The 23,078-nt window shown below is 37.7% G+C and overlaps 1 protein-coding gene across 1 annotated transcript in view; it reads left to right on the forward strand.

Moving 5' to 3' along the window:
• The window catches only part of DIAPH3 (diaphanous related formin 3), a gene marked incomplete at both ends in the record, with an annotated part of 228,909 nt that overhangs the window by 90,888 nt on the left and 114,943 nt on the right, over positions 1–23,078 (forward strand). Inside the window, 3 exons of the mRNA XM_080614298.1 lie at positions 13,513–13,608; positions 14,522–14,616; positions 19,384–19,485. Of these exons, the coding sequence (XP_080470424.1) occupies positions 13,513–13,608; positions 14,522–14,616; positions 19,384–19,485 (293 nt within the window). The remainder of the gene's footprint in view (positions 1–13,512; positions 13,609–14,521; positions 14,617–19,383; positions 19,486–23,078) is intronic.

A 23,078-nucleotide genomic window follows, 5' to 3' on the forward strand; every position in this document is an offset into this window, starting at 1 on the left:
GCCGGCTTCAGTGTGCGCTCGCAGCCCAGAAAGCCAACCGTATCCTGGGCTGCATCAAAAGGAGCGTGACCAGCAGGTTGAAGGAGGTGATCCTGCCCCTCTTTTCTGCTCTCGTGAGACCTCACTTGGAGTATTGTGTGCAGTTCTGGTGTCCTCAACAGAAAAAGGAGATGGAACTGTTGGAACAAGTCGAGAGGAGGGCCACGAGGATGATCAGGGGACTGGAGCACCTCCTGGATGAAGAGAGGCTGAGAAAGTTGGGGCTGTTCATCCTGGAGAAGTGAAGGCTGCGTGGAGACCTCCTAGCAGCCTTCCAGTATCTGAAGGGGGCCTACCAGGATGCTGGGAAGGGACTATTCATCATGGACTGTAGTGACAGGACCAAGGGGTAACGGGTTCAAACTTAAACAGGGGAAGTTTAGATTGGATATAAGGAAGAAATTCTTTAGTGTGAGGGTGATGAGGCACTGGAATGGGTTTCCCAGGGAGGCTGTGAATGCTCCATCCTTGGCGGTGTTCAAGGCCAGGTTGGATGAGGCGTTGGGTGGCATGGTTTAGTGTGAGGTGTCCCTGCCCATGGCAGGGGTGTTGGAACTAGATGATCTCAAGGTCCTTTCCAACCCTAACTATTCTATGATTCTATGATTCTATGATTTGAACCTATGACAGCATCAGAGGAAAGGAAGCAAAGTGACAAATGTGATAACAGTTTTTTCAAAAGGTTGCTGGGGTTTGTGGATCTACAGTTAGTGAAGTTGGTACCCATGGTGGACATAGTGTAGATAATCATTAATAAAGGATAGAATTGGTTGACAGCATATTAGTTATATAATGGCAAAATCTTCTCAGTAATGCCTGAAAGCAAATAGGATTTGAGAACTGCTAGGAAAGAAAAAAACTAAGTGATAAAACCGAAAAGTGTCAATGTACAAGTTCAAGCTGTGCCCACATCCTGCTTACTTTGTGTGGTTTGTTTCCTCTTGCTAATAAAAGGTATAATAGAGGTACAGCAAAATTATCATGGTTATCAAAACAAATAAAAGTATAACTTTCTTTGTACAATGCATAATTAGTAATGGGAACTCTGTGCTCAAGAACTTCATCAATGTTTAAAATTTACTAGGTGTAAACAGCAATTATACACAGGCACAGAAGAACAATCTTGAAGATTACTAAATAAAAAGATTTTGCTCTAGAATAGGACAATCTCTGAAAGGCAAATATATGAAGACTTTCAAAGAAGCATATGTTTGACTTGTTCTTGTATGTTTTCCTATGCATCTTACTGACCTCTGGAAGAGGTGATTTGTGGAGACATGGTTAGCAAGCAAAGGTCATGTTCCCATGTCTGAGCTTAATTAAGCACAGATTCTGTGAAAGTGAGAAAAAACACCAGTTGTGTACAGTTGCCAGCAGTGGAAAAACCCTGGAAGTTAACCAATAGAGATAGAAGACCAGCTGGCCTACCTTGTAGCTAAAAATTGTCTGTGAACTAGGAGCGGAGACCTTGAGGGGAGGATGTGTATATGAGCAGGGGAAAATCACCAAAATGCACCTGGAATGTACCCAATGCTGTATATGCCAACCAATCACTACGGGAAGCTGTGTGTACGTGGCAGTTTAACACTATATATACCCATTATTTGAGCACAATAAACGGATCACTTTTATCAATCATATTGATTGTGCATGTGTTCCCTCCGTGCGCGACGACATATTGGCGCCTGAACAGGGACCAACAGAGGAACCCGGGTACCCGTAGTGGCTGGGAGAATTGCGCACGGAGCGGGAAAGCACCGGAGAAGCAGCATCTGGAGGGCTGAAAGAAGAAAAAATGCTCGGTTTTGCTGGTCGAAGATGCCGGGCGGAGAACGGGCAGTGAAAGAAGAAAAAAGAGGCCAATCCTGAAAGAGAAGAGGAGCCTATGATAAAAAAAAAAAAGAATTGGACTACTAAGTAGTCCTAAGGTAAAGCCCGGAGAAGAGACAGAGGTCAATCCTGAAAGAGAATAGGAGCCTCTGAGCCTGGAGGACGAAGAGGAGCCTCCGCCGCCCGCTAAGTTGGCCTGCTTGCTGGTGAGCTGCATTGGTACCAAAATTTAAAAAAGAGAGAGTAGTGAAAAATGGAAAGACAAGCGGCCTTTGATTTATTTAAGTGCTTCTTAGAGAAGCGGGATCTAGGAAAAGGGCTTACTGCCCTCTTTGATTATGGAATGAGATGTGGGGTGCTGTCGAGAAAGTTGTCTCCAGGAGAGGAGCTGCTGGAGCGGCTGCGGGACACCGAGGCGCTGCGAGTGAAGGAGCCGCGGGTGCAGACCTTTGCGCGGGAGCTGTGGAGGAAGGTGCCCTGGGAGGCGCGACCGGAGTCCCCGGGCCACGCGGCCGAGAGGGCAGTGCTGGAGCTGCAGCGAGACTGTCAGAAACAACGGCAACAGCAACAACGGCAGCAGCAGGAAAACGCGAAGTGGAGTCCTGGTAACACTCCCCTTTGTGCGACAGGGCGAGGGACAGGGGGGTTCCCCACAATGAGTGACAGCAACCCTCAAAGCCTACCCTGGGGGAATCCTCCCTGCTGATGACAAATTGGCTCCTACAGAAAAAAAAAAAAAAAAAAAAAAAAGAAAAAGTACCCTTATAGCCTTTTGAATATGTTATATGAGTAATGTGGCAGGCTGGGGACTTGAAACCCCATATACAACTCATTTGATAGTCTCTTTGTTATCCACATGTACTAGAAGTTGGGAAATATATATCCATGTATATTTGTGTTTCTATTAGCCCTTGGAGACTTTTTAAGGATATTGCTGACCACTTCTTCCCATGTAGGCTGGCCACCTGCATCGGAACGAGTGTGCATTTTGGTCAGTGTAAAAGCCCAAGGCTCATGCGATGTGGGGAGGCAGAGCCTCTGTGGGGACACCCGCTAAAGTTGAGCCTGCCACCTCACACTGCGATGATGCTGCTTGGAGCTGATTTTTGATTATCTTCACAGGGTCCTTACGCCACGTTCCGTATGAGGGACTGTGTAGTGGGAGTAATGGTTGTCTAGGCTTTGTGTTTTGAATATTGTAGTTGTATGGAGTGTGCTTGTGGGATCCCATGCATGTGTGTGTGTGTGTGTGTTGAGGGCAGACAGTGTTCTGTGTGTTTTTTGTTGTTGGGTTTGTGTAAAAGTTTTAATGGGTAGCAGATTAACATTTTGGACAAGAAAGGGTTAATGCAAAAGTGTGGTTGCTGGCAGGTATTTATGGCTGCTGCTAAGCAGGCAGGCAGCTGTAGCTTCACATTCCTTTCCCATCAGAATGTCTTTGAATCACTCTAACCCAGCTCCTTCTCAGGAGCTGAGAGGGGGTATGTTTTTATCCTCCTACCTAAAGATCCATGGTGGCTACCTGCAAAGTTTGTTAACCCTTACCATAAGCTGGACAGACAAGTGGAGAAACCTGATACCTCAGCTATAGGAGCTGACAGTAAATACCCCAAGCAGAATGAGATAGAGGAAGAGAAAAATAAATGATTGCAGGACATCACTTGGGGGTAACTGAAAAGTAACAACTTGAATATGTGTGCTTGTAACGTAGCTATTATTAGAGGCTGTGATTTTGTGTATAAAACCACCTGTATTTACTAGCCAGTTACTAATGAGAAACTATACCTTGTGTTGTGTGGATTTGTTACTTGTAAAAGAGATGTTAGAGCATGCAAATTTGCAGCAGCTACTGGAAAATGCTAAGACAAAAACTAGAAAGATTCTAATACAATGGTAGTGTAGAGGGTGAAAAAAAAAAAAAAAAAAAAAAAAGCCTTCTTCAACATGCAGCACAAGAAGCTGCACCAGTAGACCTGGACGAGAGCCTGAACATTTGGACTCTTATCAACCATAAACCTTGAAAGAAGTGAAAGGGACAAGTTGGGAAGAACCGGAGAAAGAACATCGGGTGGAACCGAAGAGAGAACAGCAAGATAATTTCTGAGGACTGTAAATTTGGAAACAGGAGGATGCTTAAGACATGATAAAGAATGTGTAGTCAAGGGGAAGTGAAAGTTTTGATATAATGAGTAGTGATGGCAAAGAACTATGTTTAGAAATAATTGGTCAAGCAAAAGTGCGTGGACAGTAATGTGATTAGCTGAGAAAGTGCGTGATCAATAAGATTGTTTCGTGACCAAAGGAACTAACCCACTACTAACCGCTAGGCAGAATACTATAAAAGCCTGTAAGCTCACTCAATAAGGGATTTTGTTTGTAGCCAGAAACGGAGTCAGTGCCTTAGTTGCCACAGGATCAGGCCTGGCAGGAGGTGCCATCCCATATAAAGTCCCATATAATTGCCCATGTACAGTAGGTATCTTAGGCATGTTTATCCCTAATAGCACTATGGTAATATACAAAAGAAGATTGTGTTCTTGAAGGTCAAAGCATGTTTTTTATTTGAGCTGTGATGACAAAGTAAATTTTTGGAACCTGGGTGAAATAATAGCTGCCTCATTTTTAGCTCCCAAAGTAGCTAGAGCTCAAGCTTTAGTAACATTAAATAAACTAGGTTGTTGGCTTGCAAGACAGACAAATGCTACTTCACTTGCTATAAGCGGACTTTTAACTGATGTTGATAGTATTCGTCATGCCACCTTACAGAATAGAGCAGCAATCGATTTTTTGTTGTTGGCACAAGGACATGGTTGCGCAGAGTTTGAAGGGATGTGCTGTATGAATTTGTCAGATCATTCGGAGTCAATTTATAAAAGTATACAACAATTAAGAGAAGGGGTCAAGCAACTAATAAGAGATGATGGTTTGGATTGGTTGACAAAACTCTTTAGAGGATGGGGAATCTCTGGATGGCTTAAAGATTTGCTTATGCAAGGTGCAACTATATTATGTGCAATAGTCTTATTCGTATTAATAGCAAGTTGTATGCTGCGATGTGTGATATCAATGCTTAAGAAAAGTGTAGCGTCCATCTGACTTGCTCAAAAAGAAAAAGGGGGAATTGTGGAGACATGGTTAGCAAGCAAAGGTCATGTTCCCATGTCTGAGCTTAATTAAGCACAGATTCTGTGAAAGTGAGAAAAAACACCAGTTGTGTACAGTTGCCAGCAGTGGAAAAACCCTGGAAGTTAACCAATAGAGATAGAAGACCAGCTGGCCTACCTTGTAGCTAAAAATTGTCTGTGAACTAGGAGCAGAGACCTTGAGGGGAGAATGTGTATATGAGCAGGGGAAAATCACCGAAATGCACCTGGAATGTACCCAATGCTGTATATGCCAACCAATCACTACGGGAAGCTGTGTGTATGTGGCAGTTTAACACTATATATACCCATTATTTGAGCACAATAAACGGATCACTTTTATCAATCATATTGATTGTGCATGTGTTCCCTCCGTGCGCGACGACAGTGATTGATCTAACAGGGTGTCGTGGTTTAAGCCCAGTAAACTCAGTACCACGCAGCTGTTCTCTCACTCCCCCTGCTTCCTCTCTCTGCTCCTGGAGCAATGGGGAGGAGAATCGAAAGAATGTAACTCCCAGGGGTTAAGAACAGCCCAGTAATTAATGTATAACACAAACCACTACTGCTACCACCAATAATAATAATGATAAAGGAAATGACAAGGGAAGAGAATACAGCCACTCACCACCTGCCGACCGATACACACCCCGACCCAAGCAGTGATCTAACCCTTCCGGGTAACTGCCCCCAGGTTATATACTGGGCATGACGTGCTGTGGTATGGAATACATCTTTTGTTAGTTTGGGTCAGGTGTCCTGTCTCTGCTTCCTTCCAGCTTCCCCTCCTCCCTGGCAGAGCATGAGACTCACAAAGTCCTTGATCAGGGTAAACATTACTGAGCAGCAACTAAAAACATCGGTGTTATCAGTGCTGTTCCCAGGCTGAAAGTCGAAACCACAGCACTGCACCAGCTACTAAGAAGAAGAAAAATGACTGCTACTGCTGAACCCAGGACACAGGGCAATAATTATTCTTATGAAAAGGCTTCTAGCGGCAGCAGTGTAGTTATGATTCTAACTGCTTTTTTAACTCAGCCAGTATCCCTGCCCATGGCAGGGGAGTTGGAGCTAGGTGATCTTATGGTCCTTTCCAACCCTAACTATTCTGTGATTCTGCATTTCTCTTGCCTTGTCCCACTTAGACTGACCCTTGCTGGCTCCTTGTTCAATACTTTTGTGTGGTTCTCTACTTCAGTTCAGATACTGGACCCAGAGAAGTGGAGTTGAACAGCTGTCATTCCATTTCACAGGGTAATAAATAACATGATGGTGCTTCTTGAATCAGTTATGCTCAGCTTGGGTGCAGCTGCACTCAGGTCCTGTTATTCTGCTTTTGATAGCTTCTGTCAGGTGGCAGGTCAGCCTTGTAAGGCCCAAGCAGCTAAATCCTGGTAGTAGGAATATATCTTAAAACGGGGAGGTCTGAATTATGTGTCTACTGGAGCTAGACTCTAAGCAACTTTACTGCTGGAAAAACCAGTGTGATTTGCTTTTCCCTGTTCAGCAAACTCCACTGTAGCAGAAAACCCATTTCAACCCCACCTCTTCCCTTACCTCTTCCGTTTACCTTTTGAGGAAAATTAATGAAGTTTTTAAATCTTTCCAGGGGTGGAATCAATCTTGGTTAAAACTTTCAATTCTAGTGTGGACCCAGGCAGGTGTTCAGATTGTAATGAAGAAGATTCTTCTGATTTTTATGTGCCATATTTCTGACAGTATTTTAGAGAGTTACTGAAGAAAAAATTCAGAGTTGATTTTGTTTTCCCCTGAATTTTATCGACTGCCATTAAAAAAGTGAGAGTCTACTGTCTCAGCTTTATGAATGAACTAACATAATTTAGAAATTATTTAGTTACTATGATATCACTTCGGTTTTCAAAATAAAATAAAGATGGTATTTCTGTTTCAAATTACTTAGTGACTTAGTTAAAAAAATCTTAGTTACTTGGCTAATTTCACAAAAGCAGTACTCTGTAACTGCAAAGTCCTGTGTTGATTGTTATAGAAGATGAGGAGAAGAGTGGAAGCACAAACACTAGACCATTTGGTTAATCACTTGCTAGTGTACTAATTCCTGTTACATGATTGATCAACCTATGACTGTTATCGGTATGTCTTTTTGCAAAACAAGGACCTTATATGTCCACCTTAATTAGTTGGATTTTTTTATCTTGGTCCACCTACTCATGCTACGATTATGCAGATTTTCAATGGGCAAGATGTATTGCTGGCAACTGTAAAGATTCTAAGATAAATTACTTACTTTTGTGCATGTAATGTAATGTATACGCAGAAAATTAAAGACTGTCAGTCACTGGATGTATTTAATAGCATGTTATAGAAGCATATTCTTCCGAATTACCTTGAAATAGCCTGTCAGAGATAAAATGCCTGAATATATTTGTACATTTGCTGTTAGCAATGATTTCAGTTCTTGTGTACCCTTGAGAAATTATTTGTAATAAAATCCTTTATTTTGAATGAGTTACAGTGATGCATGAATTTAAGCTATCATGAAGCATGACTGAGTTAAAATGGTGTATGCACGAATTGTGCCAATTCAACAGCAGTGTTGTCAATATAGGAACAACAGTGCGTGTGTGCATGACTGAAAATATGTTTGAGGGAGGTAAGAAGTGGCAATCTCTTACAAACTTCTTAGAAAACAAATGATAAAACTTAAGAAATATTCCCTATCGCAGCAACTACCATTCCAAAGATAGGAGGCACTGATGAATAGAAATTATCAAAAAAGAGGCCTAAATAGACAGGAACTTGGAATGCACTGGCACCTTTGCATTGTATTTTCCACATATCTGTTATAGTCAACATGAAGAATAACAAATACCCATACTCTCTAAGAGTTTGCATTCCACCTCAGTAAAGGAAACATTTTCAGTTTCAAGGCTAACTGTTAAAACTGTGAAACTTTATTTATATTCCTACCATAGTTAATAGTTTCTTGCTGATTTTCCAAGTTGCAGGTATATGTAGATGGAAAATAAGATGGAGCGTGAAAGCTTTTTCGTAGTACTTGAAACATTATTTGTACCCCATGAAAGGGCTGGATTAGATTATTAGGCGTGATGAACAGCCCCTGAGGCTAAAACTTTTCTGTTGTTACAAGCTTAGGTTGCTCTTTTTGGAAAGAACATATACCAGCTTCCTCACCTCTTAGGTTCAGGCATTCTTCCTATTGCTGTGGGCTGTGCCCAGTATCCTCATTTTATCCTTGTTTTTATTTAAAACAAAACAGCAACAGCAACAAAAAAAATCACCCAAAAAAACCCCAAAGCACCAACCCCACAAGAAAACCCCAAATAGGTGTCTTAGATGATACTGAAGAATAGATCTAGTTCAGAATTTCTTTCCTATTTTGAAGCAGATTATCACAAATAACTGTGCCAGAGAATCCTGCAATTCAGTATGGAAACTGTCTAGGAAATAGGCTTGTCCTTTTATTTTCTTTGTTGCATGTCATATTGCGGGACAATAATTTTGGAGCTGTTGAAACAATCCAAGTCTTCAAAAAGCTGTGTTCTGTCAGCCAAAAAACATATACTTCTTGGCAGGTCTCAGATTTCACCACCAGTCAGGCCGCACATGGAGTACGGAGTACAGCTTGAGCCTCCCCAGTAAGAGGGAAGCATGGACATTCTAAGCAAAGCCCAACAAAGGGTCAGAAAGATGATGAGGAGACTGGGGCATCTCTTCTATGAGGAAAGCCTGAGGGAGCTGGGACTGTAGTATGGAGAAGAGAAGGCTCAGGAGAATCCTATCAATTTATATTAATACCTGAAGAGAGGGTAAAAGGAGGACAAAACCAGGCACTTCGCAGTAGTAGTGGGCACAAACTGAAACACAGGAGGTTCCTCCTGAACATCACAAAACACTCCTTTTACTGTGGGGATAACTGATCACTGGCATGGGTTGTCCACAGAGGTTGTGGACTCTCCTTCAATCTTTAGAGATATTCAAAAGCTGCCTAAATACAGTCCTGGGCACCTGTCTGTAGGTGGCCCCATTTGAGTAGGGGGGTTGGAAGAGATGACCTCCAGAGGTCCCTTCCAACTTCAGTAGTTCTGTGGTTTACAGCAAGTTGTGCCACATTTTTGCTTTGAATAACTAAGAACTTTTGCAGCATTTTTTTTATTCAGCTACAACCTCATTTTCTGTTCAAGACCTATTGCTTTGATTCCAGATAACTTCTTGGAGATAAGGAATGGCTTTCAGTTGAATGTCCTACTGAATGGGGCACAAGCTATCATTTACAAAAGTTAGATTTCTAAACAGGTGAGGTGGGCATGTACATTCATAATGAGTCTTGGTGTGGGTACATCTTTTGAGCTCATGACCCCAGGCTTGTTCTTTCGTTTTTCAGTGAAGACAGACTTCAAGATGACTGTTGTTTTAGCTAAGAGGGTAAGAAAGGTGCAAGGTCTTGTGTAATTTTCTGTATGCTCTGTTAGTTAGTGACAAAATTACTCCACTGAGTGTTCTTTGGATTTCTGTGTAAGGTAGTTTTCAAGTTTTAGCTGAACTAGTAATTCAGACTTTTTAAAACAAATGGTCAGATCTGCATGTTCCTTTCAAAACCTGTATTTCAAGGGTATTTTGTTTTTATTCAATAATGATGTACTTTAGAGGAATTATTTTTTTTTCTTTAGCATTCAGATGCTAAAGACATGATTTTTCTTGCACAAAGATAGTGGATGGCAGATTCTATCAAGACCTGTGGCAGAAATGGAAATGTGGATAGCACTTCACGAATGTAGATTGTCAGTTGCACCTACCAAAATGTGATTGTTTCAGAGATCTGCTGAGTAAACTACAAAGGATTCAATCCACATTTCTATGAAATGCTATTCTGTAGGCTTCCAACTGTGATGTTATGTTTGTGAAAGAATCCCGTCTCCACTCCCTTCATGACTCTAGTATCAGTCAGGTCATTGCCACAGATGCAGGTAGTTGACTACGGTTGAATGTGTATATGCACACATGTTTGAAAGAGTCAGTAAAAGCAATTTTTCCAATACGTAAAACTCCTTTGAGGTATTTTTCTGTCTGTACACTGGCAACCACATCTGTTAATTCTGGAGTCATGTTAATAAGGATGTGGGATTGTGGAGGTAAAGGGAACTAACAAGTGTGGGAGATGAATTCTGTGTGTTTCAAAGTGACGTAGCATTTTGTTTCCCAGTCTGAGAGAGCAGAGCAGTTGGAGCATCAGAGGAGATACTACTGACTAAAAATTATCTAGTTCAGATGCTGGGGCCATGTGTATGCCTCCAGTGTGCAGTTTTTGATATGTAACATTCCTTTTCAGTTGTATAATACATGAAGTAAGACCTGAGATTTTGAAACAATTAATGGTTTAATGTGATGATCCAACTTCTGGAGCCATGATAGTTTAGAGATCCCCTGGTTTGCTTCTTTTCTTGTTAGCATGACAATGTTTTATATCTGTTTCCCTTGATAGTTATCTCCTTTCTGCAACAGCTGCCCATTCTCACTGGGCTGTGCTCTCTTTTTCCAGTGTAGGCAGACGTTCCCCATTTTTATTTTCTGCATGCTTTCCTCCCTCCCTCAGTGCCCTCTCCAAATAAAAATGCAAGTGCTGATTTTCTTAAATTTTCTGTTAGTTTAGATATTTACTTCACTTATTCAGACGTATTAAATGTTTTTCTCTCCTCCTCTCTTTTCCCCCCTGTGGGTTTTTTACCTTTTTTCTTGTTGGAAACAGATAATAGTTGTGTGTCTTCTGCCCTCCCTGCCTCCTGCACATTCCAATAAGTTAACAATCAAACGAGGTAAAACATTTCTAGAGGCAGTAGGAGGTATAAGAATTTCAGAATTTCCATTGGAAAGTGCACCATTTCCAATAGGAAAGACAAGTAATATGTATTCTCTGCTTCTTACTGCTGCCAACTATGTAAGGATGTGACCTGAATTCTCCTGAAGAAGTATCAGGTAAGTCTGATGTAATTAAGTTTGCATAACTGTATAGCTCTGTATGCAATTCCTGCATGAGTTTCTAGAGTATGTTCTATGTTCATTTTTTCCTTAGGGTTGTGATGCCTTAAGTATTGCTGTCGCTTTGTGAGTAACCCCCTCCTGGGTGAAAGTTCCAGAGGGAATTAGCCAGTTCATTTGCAACATTGTTACTTAATTTGAAAGCTAGTTTTGTATGTTTGTGTATTATCTCTGTTGTAAGACTAATGAATAAATACTGCTTTCTAGTCCTGAAAAAGGCAAATGTATCTGTGTTTTTTCTGTTTCATCCCCTGTTAGTATCCAGTTCACGTCTGTCAGTGCAAGTTTAGGTAAATTTATGAATTCAGATAATTCAACTTTTTTTTATTGTGACTATGAAGAAAATGATTTTGTTTTCTGTAAAATGATGTGCAAGGTTTTGAGGGAGCCGTAAAGCATTGCTGTATTTTCATTATGATTCAGATGAGTTAAGGCGTGAAGATGGCATGGAACCTGTACTACAGAGATACCCAGATCTAGTGGAATCTGCAATTCTAGCACTGACAAGATGTGCCACTCAGAATGATAGTTTTAAGAATGGCTGTTGTCAGCCTGTAGCCTTTAAGAAATTTGAGAGGTCTTTCAGGTGTGTAACTACAGGAGACAATAGTTGCATGATCTTGAGATCCATAGCCCCTGACATGTCCTTCTGGATTTAGTAAGGCCCTTAAACCATAACCAGACAAAAAAAAAAAAAAAAAAAAAAAAGGAAAAAGTGAAGCTTTAGTGGTAACTTCCCTTTTCTTTTTGCTTTCATATACATAGTAGGCAGTAATTTTTCTTAGGACAGGAGAATGTTGACTTTTCTGTTAAATCTGTGGATTCAGACCACTGATTGTTTCCGGTAAGGTTTGGAGAAAGACAGAAGAGGAAGATTTTGACTTTGTAACCCATTTGCCAGGACCCTAGATATCAGCCTTCCTTTAAGGGCCTGCTTTATGTCTTAACTCAGTAATTTCATTTGCAGAATACCAGGGTCTTTTCTGCACTGTGGCATGTCCTCAGAAGGGAGCATCATACTGCCTAGCAATTAAAAGTACTTTAGGAGATGATTCAAATTTGTGTCTCCGCCAGCTTGGGAGTGACTAGAATCTAGTTCCTTCAATCCCTATGTGAGGTCTTTAAATTCTTATCTCTTTGGTAGTTTCCTAGTCAACAAAGGTCAGAGACCTTGAGAGGTCACTGTCCTTAGAAAAACATTTTTTAAGAATGGCTCTCTAAGACCACTTTTAAAATTTACAGAAGTAATTTCAAGTTAGAGAAATTCTCTTGATAATTCATATTTATATCTAGTTTTGTCAAGAATCATTGGTGAGCTACAAATTTTAATCCTATGCTTTCTTGACAGTTTCTCTATATCCATCACCTTCTGAAGTCAGTAGCATATACTTTTATTACAATGTATTTTCTACTCTCAACTCTATGAAGCATGTAGAACTTAATTTACAAAAATCATACTGTAAAAGCTTGGAAAGTAATTTTGTGAAATAGTAATATATTGGCTGAAAATATTTGATAGTGAAGACCTGTGCTGGGGGAGGAGAAGAAAGAAAAAAAAAAAAAAAGGAAGAAAATAAAAAAGGACAACCAGATTGGGTTAAAGGAAAGATTTGTGTGGGTTTGGACTTCTTGTGTGTTTGTATAATAGTTGGAATATTTCTTACTAATACATTACCAAGACTATGCTGTTATTGTAAATGAAATTCTTATGACAGTGTGTGAATAATGAGAAATAAATTCAGCTTACATAATGTGTTTGGGAGAACGTATTTGTATGAATTATTTTTTGAAAAGAAAGTATAAACCAAAATTTCCAGCCATGTTAATGTACATTTACACAATCACTTTGTCTTTGTGGTATTTTATAATAAGGTTATTATGCCATATGTTTAAAAATATATCTTTTGGAGGAAATAAGGAAAATAGGTATAAACTCATTTATGTTCTAAAGTAATATTAGTTTTTCATAAGCCAGTGACTTCGATATTTTTGGTGTGTATACTTGGACAAAAGCAGTCACAAAAATACCTAAATTTTGGGTTGGTTCTTTATTGCTTAATATCAAGACATATTGACATATCTTCTTTAAAATCTGTTATTGTCAAGTGTCAAAATCCAATTAGAATGCTAACCTGGCCTGGCTGACTGAAGTAGTAAGTTGAATGGTATTTTATATATGACTTTCTTGACTTCAGACGATTCATACAACTAACATTATCATCTTCAGTTTCTATATATTAAAAAAAAAATCTTGTTCTAGAAGGCCAACATGCTGACAAATTTCACTGAAGAACACATTTTGATAATGCAAGCAATTAAATGAAAAACCTCTGTATTTTTTCTGTTCTATATGTTATTTTCTTTGTGAACTGACTATGCTTGATAGCAAATGTTTTCTGAATTCATTAATGTTTTTCTAAACATTAAGAGTTTACAGTGAGTATATTTGTGTTTACTTTGGCAGTAAAAAAAGAGGAGGAGGAATTTGAAGAAAAGAAATCCATTAAGAAACGAATCAAAGAATTAAAAGTCTTGGACTCGAAGATTGCACAGAATCTGTGTAAGTAGATTCTGGTTTTATAACAAAGTAATGTTGCATATATGTTCCATAAAAATGTCTGTCTTGTCTGACTGCCTGGTAACCACTTTTTGTTTAAAGTATGTGGTAATATGTTCATATGTGCATATTGGTGTTACGCCAAAGGATGTGAGTTGATACAACTGAAACACTTTTTAAAGGACCCAGAAAACAATTAAAGGTCATCACTTGTTTGAGACGGGCCTTATTTTCTTCTGTATGTATTGAAACACAAGTATACAGCTATGTATCTAATTATCTATCTATATTTTCAACATAGTCGACAAAGAATATTGCCTAACCCCCTACTGCTTTGCCCCTCCAAGAAGTCTGGTACAAGATGTCTGGCCATCCCTCATGTACTTTGTAGAAAGAAGGCAGTACTCAGTATTATGCAGTAATATGCAAATAAAGATGATAAAGTTTTGGCCACGATGAGTGCTGTAAGGAGTATGTTCCTGAATACTTGGAAAGATAAAATAGGAAATGATTGGATTATGGTGAATGAATAAACAGGGCTTAATAAGAGCATTTTTTTTTTTTTAACGTTGATATGACTTCAGTTTCCCAAAGTTCTGACAAAACCATTGAAGGAAAAAAGTGTTAACTGTTAACTTAGCACAAAATACTGCAACAACGACTGTCCTGCAGAGTAGACTTTTCACTGGGTACTTACGGTGGTCTTCTGTGATGCTGGCTGTTCTGTGTAATGAGTGGATAGAGAAGGCTAGAATTGTAGAAGAACAGTAGTTAAAAATAATTGTTGTCTCTTATCTGTATTACTTTGTATGGTGTTTGTTAGCCTGTATGCTATAGACTGTTTAACTGGTGACTTGTAAGTAGAAAAAAAAATGTTGCCTTGGTTTCTTTGTTATGTGTTGAATCTTTGTTTTAGCAATTTTCCTTGGCTCTTTCCGAGTGCCGTATGAAGAAATCAAAATGATGATATTGGAAGTTGATGAAACACAACTATCAGAGTCCATGATTCAGGTAAGGAAAGTGACACTTTAAATCCCAATATTTCAGAGTAAGCTTCTCATTAAATAGAAACCTGTAACTAATAAACCCCGTACCATTACTTTAGGCTGATAAATAACTGAGAGAATCTTTTTTAATCTGTGAACTGTAGGATTTTTTTTATATTTGTAATGCTATTTTTTAATGAAAGTGGATAAATTTATATTCTCTAATTTCTTCAATTGTATTGTCCACTCCTAAATTGAGATTTTTCTTTGGTATATTCAAACACCATCTGATATTCTGTTTCTTTCCTAGTTACACATTTTTTCTTTAATTTGTTTCTCCCTCTGTCTCATTTGCATGTACCTGTTGTGGTCAAGAAGTTGTGATTTTGTGTGTGTGTATTTTGGGGTTTTTTGTTGTTGTTTGGTTTTGTGTTTGTTTTTTGTGTTGGGTTTTTTTTTGTTGTTGTTGTTGTTTGGTGTTTTTTTCCCTTGTCTCTTTAGAGCTGATACAATCCAGGAACTTGCATTAGGGCATCCAGTTTTCTTCCCTGGAATTTATTTGGATACTGTTTTCCCTTTCTGTATTATTTTATTCAAAGCACAAAATTAGTATGATTATGTGTGGAGGCAAAAGAAACTGAAAGTGCCTCATGTTCTTCTGGACAGTGTTATTTAAGTGTTGATGAGTTGAGGAATTTCATAAAATACAAATACTTCATTATACAACCATAGGAAGAAATAATTTGGAATTGATGTCTGGAGGTCATTTGATCCAAGCCTCTGCTCAAAGCCAGGTCAACTAGAGCAGGTTGCTCAGTGTCTTTCCCATTAATTTTTCAGTATCTTCAAGGCTGGACACTCCGTAGCCTTTCTGGACACCTTTTCCAGTGTTGAACTACCCTTTTGATGAAAAATCTTGTGGAGTTTATCTAACCAGAGTTTTCATTGTTGCAACTTGTGACCTTGGCTTTCTGTTGCACATCTCTAAGAGGAACCTAATTGCATGTTCTCTGTACTCTCCAGTTAGGTACCTGAAGACCATCCTAGGCTTATTTTTTTAAGGTCAACAAACCCACTTCTCAACCTCTTCTTGCCTATCATGTGTTGTGTTCCCTTGTCATCTGGATGGGCACCTGTTAGATTTTCAATGACACATTTTTAGGTTAAGACTGTCTTTTGGACAGTACTTATTACATACCGTGAATGTCAAATTATTGCCATTATGGCTCATAAATGTCAAATCATAATTTTTATTAATCTACTGGTAATATGTTGTAAGTTTCAGTTAGAGAGGATTTAGGTAGCTGATCTCTAAGCATACCTCAGTGTGTGTTAGAGACATAGATACCAGTCCCTACTGAAACATCCAAGAAAAATAAAGTTAGATTTTTTTTTTAGAAATGTACACTTTTTGCAAGGATATTGATTAGTGAAGAAATAAATGCAGGTAATCAAGAGTCATAAAATTAGTTGTAACATTAAGGCTCTTTGTAATTCAGGTGTGTGACTTGTACTGAACACAGCAGTCTGTGTACAAAGGTCAAAAAAAGGCAAATTTGTATTTGTGTGCTTTTCTTGCAAAATAAATATCCACCATATTGGTATGTCAAAATAAGGTCCTACTGAGGAGGCTGTACAATGTTCAGGATGCTCCTTTTCTGCCTACATGCAGTTTGGCCCTCACTTCTTGTTACTTTGATTTCCAACGATCTTTAAACTCTGTTGAGCTATCTGGACTTCATTTTCCATTCTTCATTGAAGAATGAGATGTTTCTCTCAAGGCATATATGAAGGAACAAACATGAGCTGTCATCTCCAGTGACAGTATGTGTAATCATTATGTAATTTTCTTTAATTTGTTCAATGATGCAGTTAATAGTGGAATTGAAAATGTTACTTTAAGGTTATTAGATGAGCAGAGGAGTTTACCTCTAAAATGTTTGTTCCAGTTTTCACTTGCATCACTTTTCTTTTTCGAAGTATGATGATATATATCTTTCTTGTATTTTATTTGGAATAATAGTGAAAATTCTTTAACATAGCATGAAAAGCTATTTTATGGAGAGATGGAATATGCTGTGTTGTTACGTGTAGCTTGAACTCTCTTTCAGATAGTTCATGCCTGCTCTGAGACTCATATTCTTCAGCCTTAGCACTGTTTTACATTGATGAATATTTATTTTGTTAAAGAAATTAGGTCCTCAACAAGATCCTGAAGCAACCATTGAAAATGTAGTCCCATATATTTCATGATTCTGGGAAGAGCAAAAGCATACCGTGGTTTGCAAGCATATGGCTCTTTTTTTCATTTTTTTATATAAGATACCTTAGATATTATTGGTATTTTTCCTTTCTAGAAATTTCTTGCCTTCATCCTTCTTTTTTTTCCTTTTTTTTTTTTTTTTTTTTTGGTCTTTCCTTAAATATTTTTCAGTGTGTCCTGATGTCATGGTTTCCAAAGCTGGAAGTTTGTCTTTGCTCCTGCTCTTGTTATGCTTAAGTAATAAAAGTAATCTCTCCCTCTCTCCCTTTCTCCAGTTGGAAATTGAATCTACTTCTGAAAGACATAAAAACTCCAAAAGTCATATTGTAATCCAGATAGTCATTGAGTAATCATTGGAATGTTTCTTAAGATTTAGCCAAAATTCTTTCTCCTGTTTATTCTCTGTCTGGTATTCAAAATGTGTTTCATCTCTAGCAGTTCAAAAGCTTTATCTGAACACCGTGAAGCTCCTTTGGTATAAGCTGCTCCTTTTTTTTTTTTTTTCTTCAATGTGTTCAGTATTGGAAATATTAATAGAACACTTGAGTACTTGTCTTTTTCAAAAGTTTTGTGATCAGTTTTTCTACATATGAAAATTATTTTAGCATCAAACCAGAGCACTTTAATCTCAGTAAAGATTACGGAATTGTAGTATATTAAGAGCTTGTTACATAGATGTTGTATATCAAGAGGGTTATGAATTTCTAATTTAAAATAAATCTTTTTACACTCTGTACCCTTTCATTTTTTGCTCAGTATTACTGATTTAGCGCTGAACATCTTCATTAATAAATGCAGCTTTCCTTACAAAAATGTTTTCTAAATGTAGTTATGGTAAGGATATCTATGGACTACTGTCATAAATTCTTCATGTTGAAAGTCAGTCTAACTATGTCCAAATCAAGCTACATAAAATTTGAGTTACATTATTAAGCATCAGCTTTCATGCATTTTTAAGAGTTTCCTTTTTTCTGCTAAAATCCTGATTTGAGTGTGGATGTTCTGTTGAAGCAGTCTGATCTTTAACTATTATTTACTCTTCCTTTGGTTTATTTGGACCTTTGATCCTAAGTCTAGCTTTTCTTACACGCTGATTTTATTTTCTTCATAAACTATTTGATCCTTACTTTGGATTTGACAAAATATTGTAAAATCAATTACTTATCGTAGTCCGTAGGATCAAAGTAGAGTTTCGGTTCTTAAAATAGAAACTATTTTTACCCTAAAACAAAACAGTGATAAAAGACTCTCTATGTCTTTTTATCCATTAAAAAAAAAGGGTTGATAACTGTTAAACTACCATCAAATGACAATTGTTACAAAAGCTAGGAGACTGAGTTATTAAAAAAAAAAAAACAAACCAAAAAAGTATTAAAATAGTCAATCTGCCTTTAAAAAAAAATTAACACTTCAGGTATACAGTCTAGTATTTTCACTCTTTAACAAGAGGAATATCTATACTGTGCTCCAAGGATCATAACAGCAGGTAACTTTGAACTAGTTAATACAGATTGTGAAGATTTCAAAGGGCCACTGCATTGATTACTGGTTTAAGGATATTTTTGGGTACTCGTTAATGAGTTGAATTCTTTTTTCCTATATTAGGGAATTATGTTATGCAAAACAGAGCTTTGAATTTTTATCTTTCAAAAAAGATAATTTGTGTATCATAACTGGCTGAATTTCATGTAGAAGAAGAAATTTATTTGTGTGTAAAATTGGGGGGGGGTTAAGACTTTCAGATAGAGATCCTGTTCACTAACTTTAAGTAAATTCTTTTCTGTTGACTGTATGTCACCAAAGCTATTTACTTGCAGAGACATAGAAGAGATTTTGAGTTAACTGAAACAGGGAGCTGCTAGAGTTAGTCTTTCTGATCCTTTCTTGAAATACAGTAGTAGGCAGTGGAATACTGTCTGCTAGACCTGATTCAGTGTTAGAGGGCTTGCATCTTTGTTCAGACTGATCTTACTAGTAGACCAGGGAATATTTTAAGAAAGAACACAATTTCTCTCTTGTTTTTTTACTATAATGGAAGCTTAACCACTATATAACCAGGAATACTAGAGTCATAAGCTGAGAGAGAAGGAAGGCTAAAGGGACCCTGACTATTGCTCGGTAGTTATAGTAGTTGTCTTGGGAAGGGACAGAACTGAGCTACTGACTCATAATTAACATATATAACATAATTAAAAGTGTTCAGAAAGCTCCAGGAATTGAGGATTCTTCAGATATCAGATGAAACTGACATATTTAGATTCCCTTACCTGTGTTCAAAAGCCATCATTTATGAAAATGTCCAAGCTCCTTGTATGGGCTCCTGAATTCCACTGAAGCAGAATCCCACCTCTGAATTCCCACTTCTGGCAAGTTTCCATTCTAAATATAGTATAGAAGGGTTTTAAGCTTTTGTTTTGAGTGTTGTCTTTATAGTGTTTGGTAATGATGCATATGTAATACCATTTGCCTATAATATAAGCAACATAGAATCTTGAGATTTTTTTAAGCCTTTTTTATTTTTCTTGATAGAATTTAATAAAACATCTTCCTGAACAAGAACAATTGAACGCATTGTCCAAGTTCAAGAATGAGTATAATAATTTGTCGGAGCCAGAGCAGTTTGGAGTTGTGGTAAGTTCTCTTTTGTTATCCCTTTTTTTTTTTGTGTGTGTGTGTTTTGTGAAATACAATTTTAATATAATATTATAGAAACAATAGCAGCTATTTTTTCCTAAATGTGAAGAAGTTCCTGACTGGAAGAAGAGTACAAGTCAAAATCAGTTTTTAACATGAAAATGTTTCTAATTTCTCTTGGAGGGCAGAAGTTTTCAATAGGTCACTTTTTTTGCTTTCTTGATATGGAACGTTATGCATTTGCTTTTCATCAAAGTTTCAGTCTCCATCGGGCTTGATTGTATCTTTTGTTTTATTCTGGCTGGAGGACAGGCTGAGAACTTCTATTAATGTCTTTATGAACTGTTGTAGACAAAAAAAAATGTCAACACTTCTGCCCAGTATAGCTGTTTGGTTGTGGTTTTGGTGCTTTTTTGTTTTATTTTTGGTTGTGTTTTTTGTTTGCTTTGTTTGGTTGATTGGTTTTGGGGGGGGGTTTTGTATTTGTTTTTTTTTTTCCTTAAAATTGCTGATTTATGCCTATTTTTTTTGCTATTCTTTTCAAATGAGGACAATCAAGCACACAGTACAGGATATTCATGTTTTTCTTTTAGGTGAGTGGTGTCTTGTAGTTATGGTGTTTTAAAGAGTTTGGAGTCCCATGATAATTTGCTCTAAAATTGTGATTAAGGAAATGACTAAACTATGTGACTCCCAAGGAAAAGCCTGAATAGTGAATAAATAGATAATTACTACTTGTGTGATAATAAAATTTTTTTAAATGGAAATCTTCTTTATCCTTCTGTCTTTGAATTCAAAGTCAAGATTTGGTACTCTGAAAGAAATGGCTGGACACTTACTGAGACACTGGTGTGCTGTGACAGTTACAGTATTGCATGTGTTACTTCAACCAAAGTTAATTAACTTTTATTGTTGGCTAAAAGACATTGAGGGCATAACTCTATAAACACTTCAGGTTCCCTTCATGAGTGTGGCTGCTTGATTTTATTTTTGTAGTGACTCTATGGGTTGCTTTTGTGTTTACTGCAAACTTCCTCTTTTTGTGTTATTTTGAACTTTTATGTTTTCGATTAATTCAGCAGTAAGTATAACATAAATACTTTATTACTCTTATCTTCTCCTCCAGACTTTAGGTTTTCCTTAGCTAAACTGCTTTATTTTCCTATACATCCTTTCTTTCACTTTGTCTAGGCTGACGCTTCAGAGCACACGTACTATCACGATACTATTGCCTATTATTGCCGTAGTGAGGCACTGGCACAGGTTCCTCAGAGAAGCTGTGTCTGGCTCGTCCCTGCCCGTGTTCAAGGCCAGGTTGGACGGGGCTTGGAGCAACCTGCTCTAGTGTGAGGTATCCCTGCCCATGGCATGGGGGTTGGAACTAGATGATCTTGAGGTCCTTTCCGAGCCTAATCATTCTGTGAGTCTGTGATTCTGTTTCTGTGGAGTTTGGTTTTGAGGGGTTTTTGGTGGTTTGTTTTCTGGTTGGTTTTTTTTGGTGGTTGGTTGGGGTTTTTTTTGGTAGGGTTTTTTTTTTTTTTTTTTTTGTTGGTGGTGTTTTTTTGTTTTTATATTGTCCTGCCATTTAGACATTCACTCTGCTCTAGCAATATATCCAATCACTCTTACCCAAATATAAGTTTACCTATGTTCTTACTTCATCCCTGTTAGAGCACTGATGATTTTATCTTTTCCTTGTATTCTACTATTGATGATGAGTTTATTGCTGGCTTTTGTCCTTTTATCTTTCCCATGTAAATAAGTTATTTTTTTTTATGTATTTCAATTTTATTCTCACCCTTACTCTAACTGGTAGAAGTTCCCTATTTCGATCGTGTGAAATTCTTAAAGATTGGTCTCTTTCAAAACTGGGTTGTGATAAGAAGTGCTTCTGTCTGCATATTAAATTCTGAATTACTTCTTCCAGAGACCAAGACCTACTAGCACTGAGTGTATTTATCAGCCCTGTTGTGTCGTTTTACTGAAGCTGTGACAGCCTTACTGCTTCTGTTTTCTGTGATAGTTCCATGAAATACTGAACAATTTCCTACCAGTGGTTGATGAGTTTCTCATGTTTACCTGCACATAATTATAGCTATTATTTGGTCATCTCAAGTTTCAGATTCATTTTGACTTTAATGGTTTTGTCTGAGTGGCGTAGCACCTGTCTTGGAACAGTGGTGACCATGCAACATGAGTCTGGTTACAGCTGAGGCAGCAACCAATACACATAGCTGTTATAGCTGTGTGGGTTGTTGGTTGGATTTTCAGTTGTTTTTTCCCTCTTAGTGTAACTCTCAGGGTATTGTGTGGCTTTCCAGGAGCAACAGGGCATTTCTCTGGCCATGTGAGCTAAGCTAATGTCTCACATTGCTTCAGTTCCACTCCATCAGAGAGTGTTTTCCTTTGTTCTGCAGGCACTGACAGAGTTCTGGTATGAGTCCACTGTTGACTAACCTGGGGACAGCCCTGCTTTTCTTATCTCTTGCTTATGCCATCGAAAGCCCCCACTTGTCTGCCAAGTGAAGATGCTGATAACTTCAGAAAAAGTAATGTTAATTTAGATATTCTCTTGGGAGAAACTTAAAAGGAGAAAGATCACCATGGGTAATCTTAAGTGTAAAGAACAGGTAAAATAAAGGGATTTGGACCATGGAGGTGCAATTCACTTCATAGGAAAAGAACTTAGGGATGACAAAATAAAATAACAATATAGGTATGTTAAAGAAAGCAGAAGCTAGAAGTTTCTAGATCATCTAGTTTATTGGGAAACACAACTTGTAGAATAATTTTTAACAAGATCTCTTATGAACCTGTTTTAATGACAGATTATCTTGTAAATAAATAGGAAGTCCAAGTTAAATACTATTCTGAGTTATGGTTAACAGTTGCGTAGGGCTTTGTGAAAATAAGAACAAAAAAGTAATGGAGATCACTTGCACAAATACAGCATAATTAAGAATGTGATCCAATAATACAGTGGTATTAACTTCAGGCAGGAAAGGTTATGGCCTTTTAAAAAATATAGCATGAGAAATGAAATAATATGTGGTTATTTGAGAGAAAGTTAAAAAATAAACCATTGTTCATTATAATTATTTTAATCAAGCTATAAAAGATGTGAGTCAACATTTGTCCAGTGCTTTTTGAATGTAAAATATTCAAGTACTAAAAAATTGTCTTCTGTTATTGTTCATTTCTATTAATTTGATCTGAGTCTGAGGTTTTTTTCTGAGATATTAAAAGTGTAAGGGTCATAAGCAACTGATAAGGGCGGCTTATTCCTTGCTTATTTAAAGTAATCTTTCTGAACTTCCGAGTTGAAGGATAAATAAGAAAGAGAAGTTTACAGTAACATAAAGCTTTTAAGTTTCGGACTTGCATGGGGAAATGAGCATAGAAGAAAAATGCTCAGTGTGAGATTTTATGGGAAAAGAAGGGTAATTTTTTACTTACAAAACCTTGATGTAAATTAGTTTTTACCTGCTCGGTCTCTTATAGATTTAATTCACTTGTCCTGTCATACCTACGTTCTTCTGAGCACCACCTTGTGTGTGTGTGTTCAAGCAGTCTGACCAGCAGTCTGATGT

The sequence above is a fragment of the Psittacula echo genome (assembly GCF_963264785.1).
Source record: "Psittacula echo genome assembly, chromosome: 3".
Classification (NCBI taxonomy): domain Eukaryota; kingdom Metazoa; phylum Chordata; class Aves; order Psittaciformes; family Psittacidae; genus Psittacula; species Psittacula echo.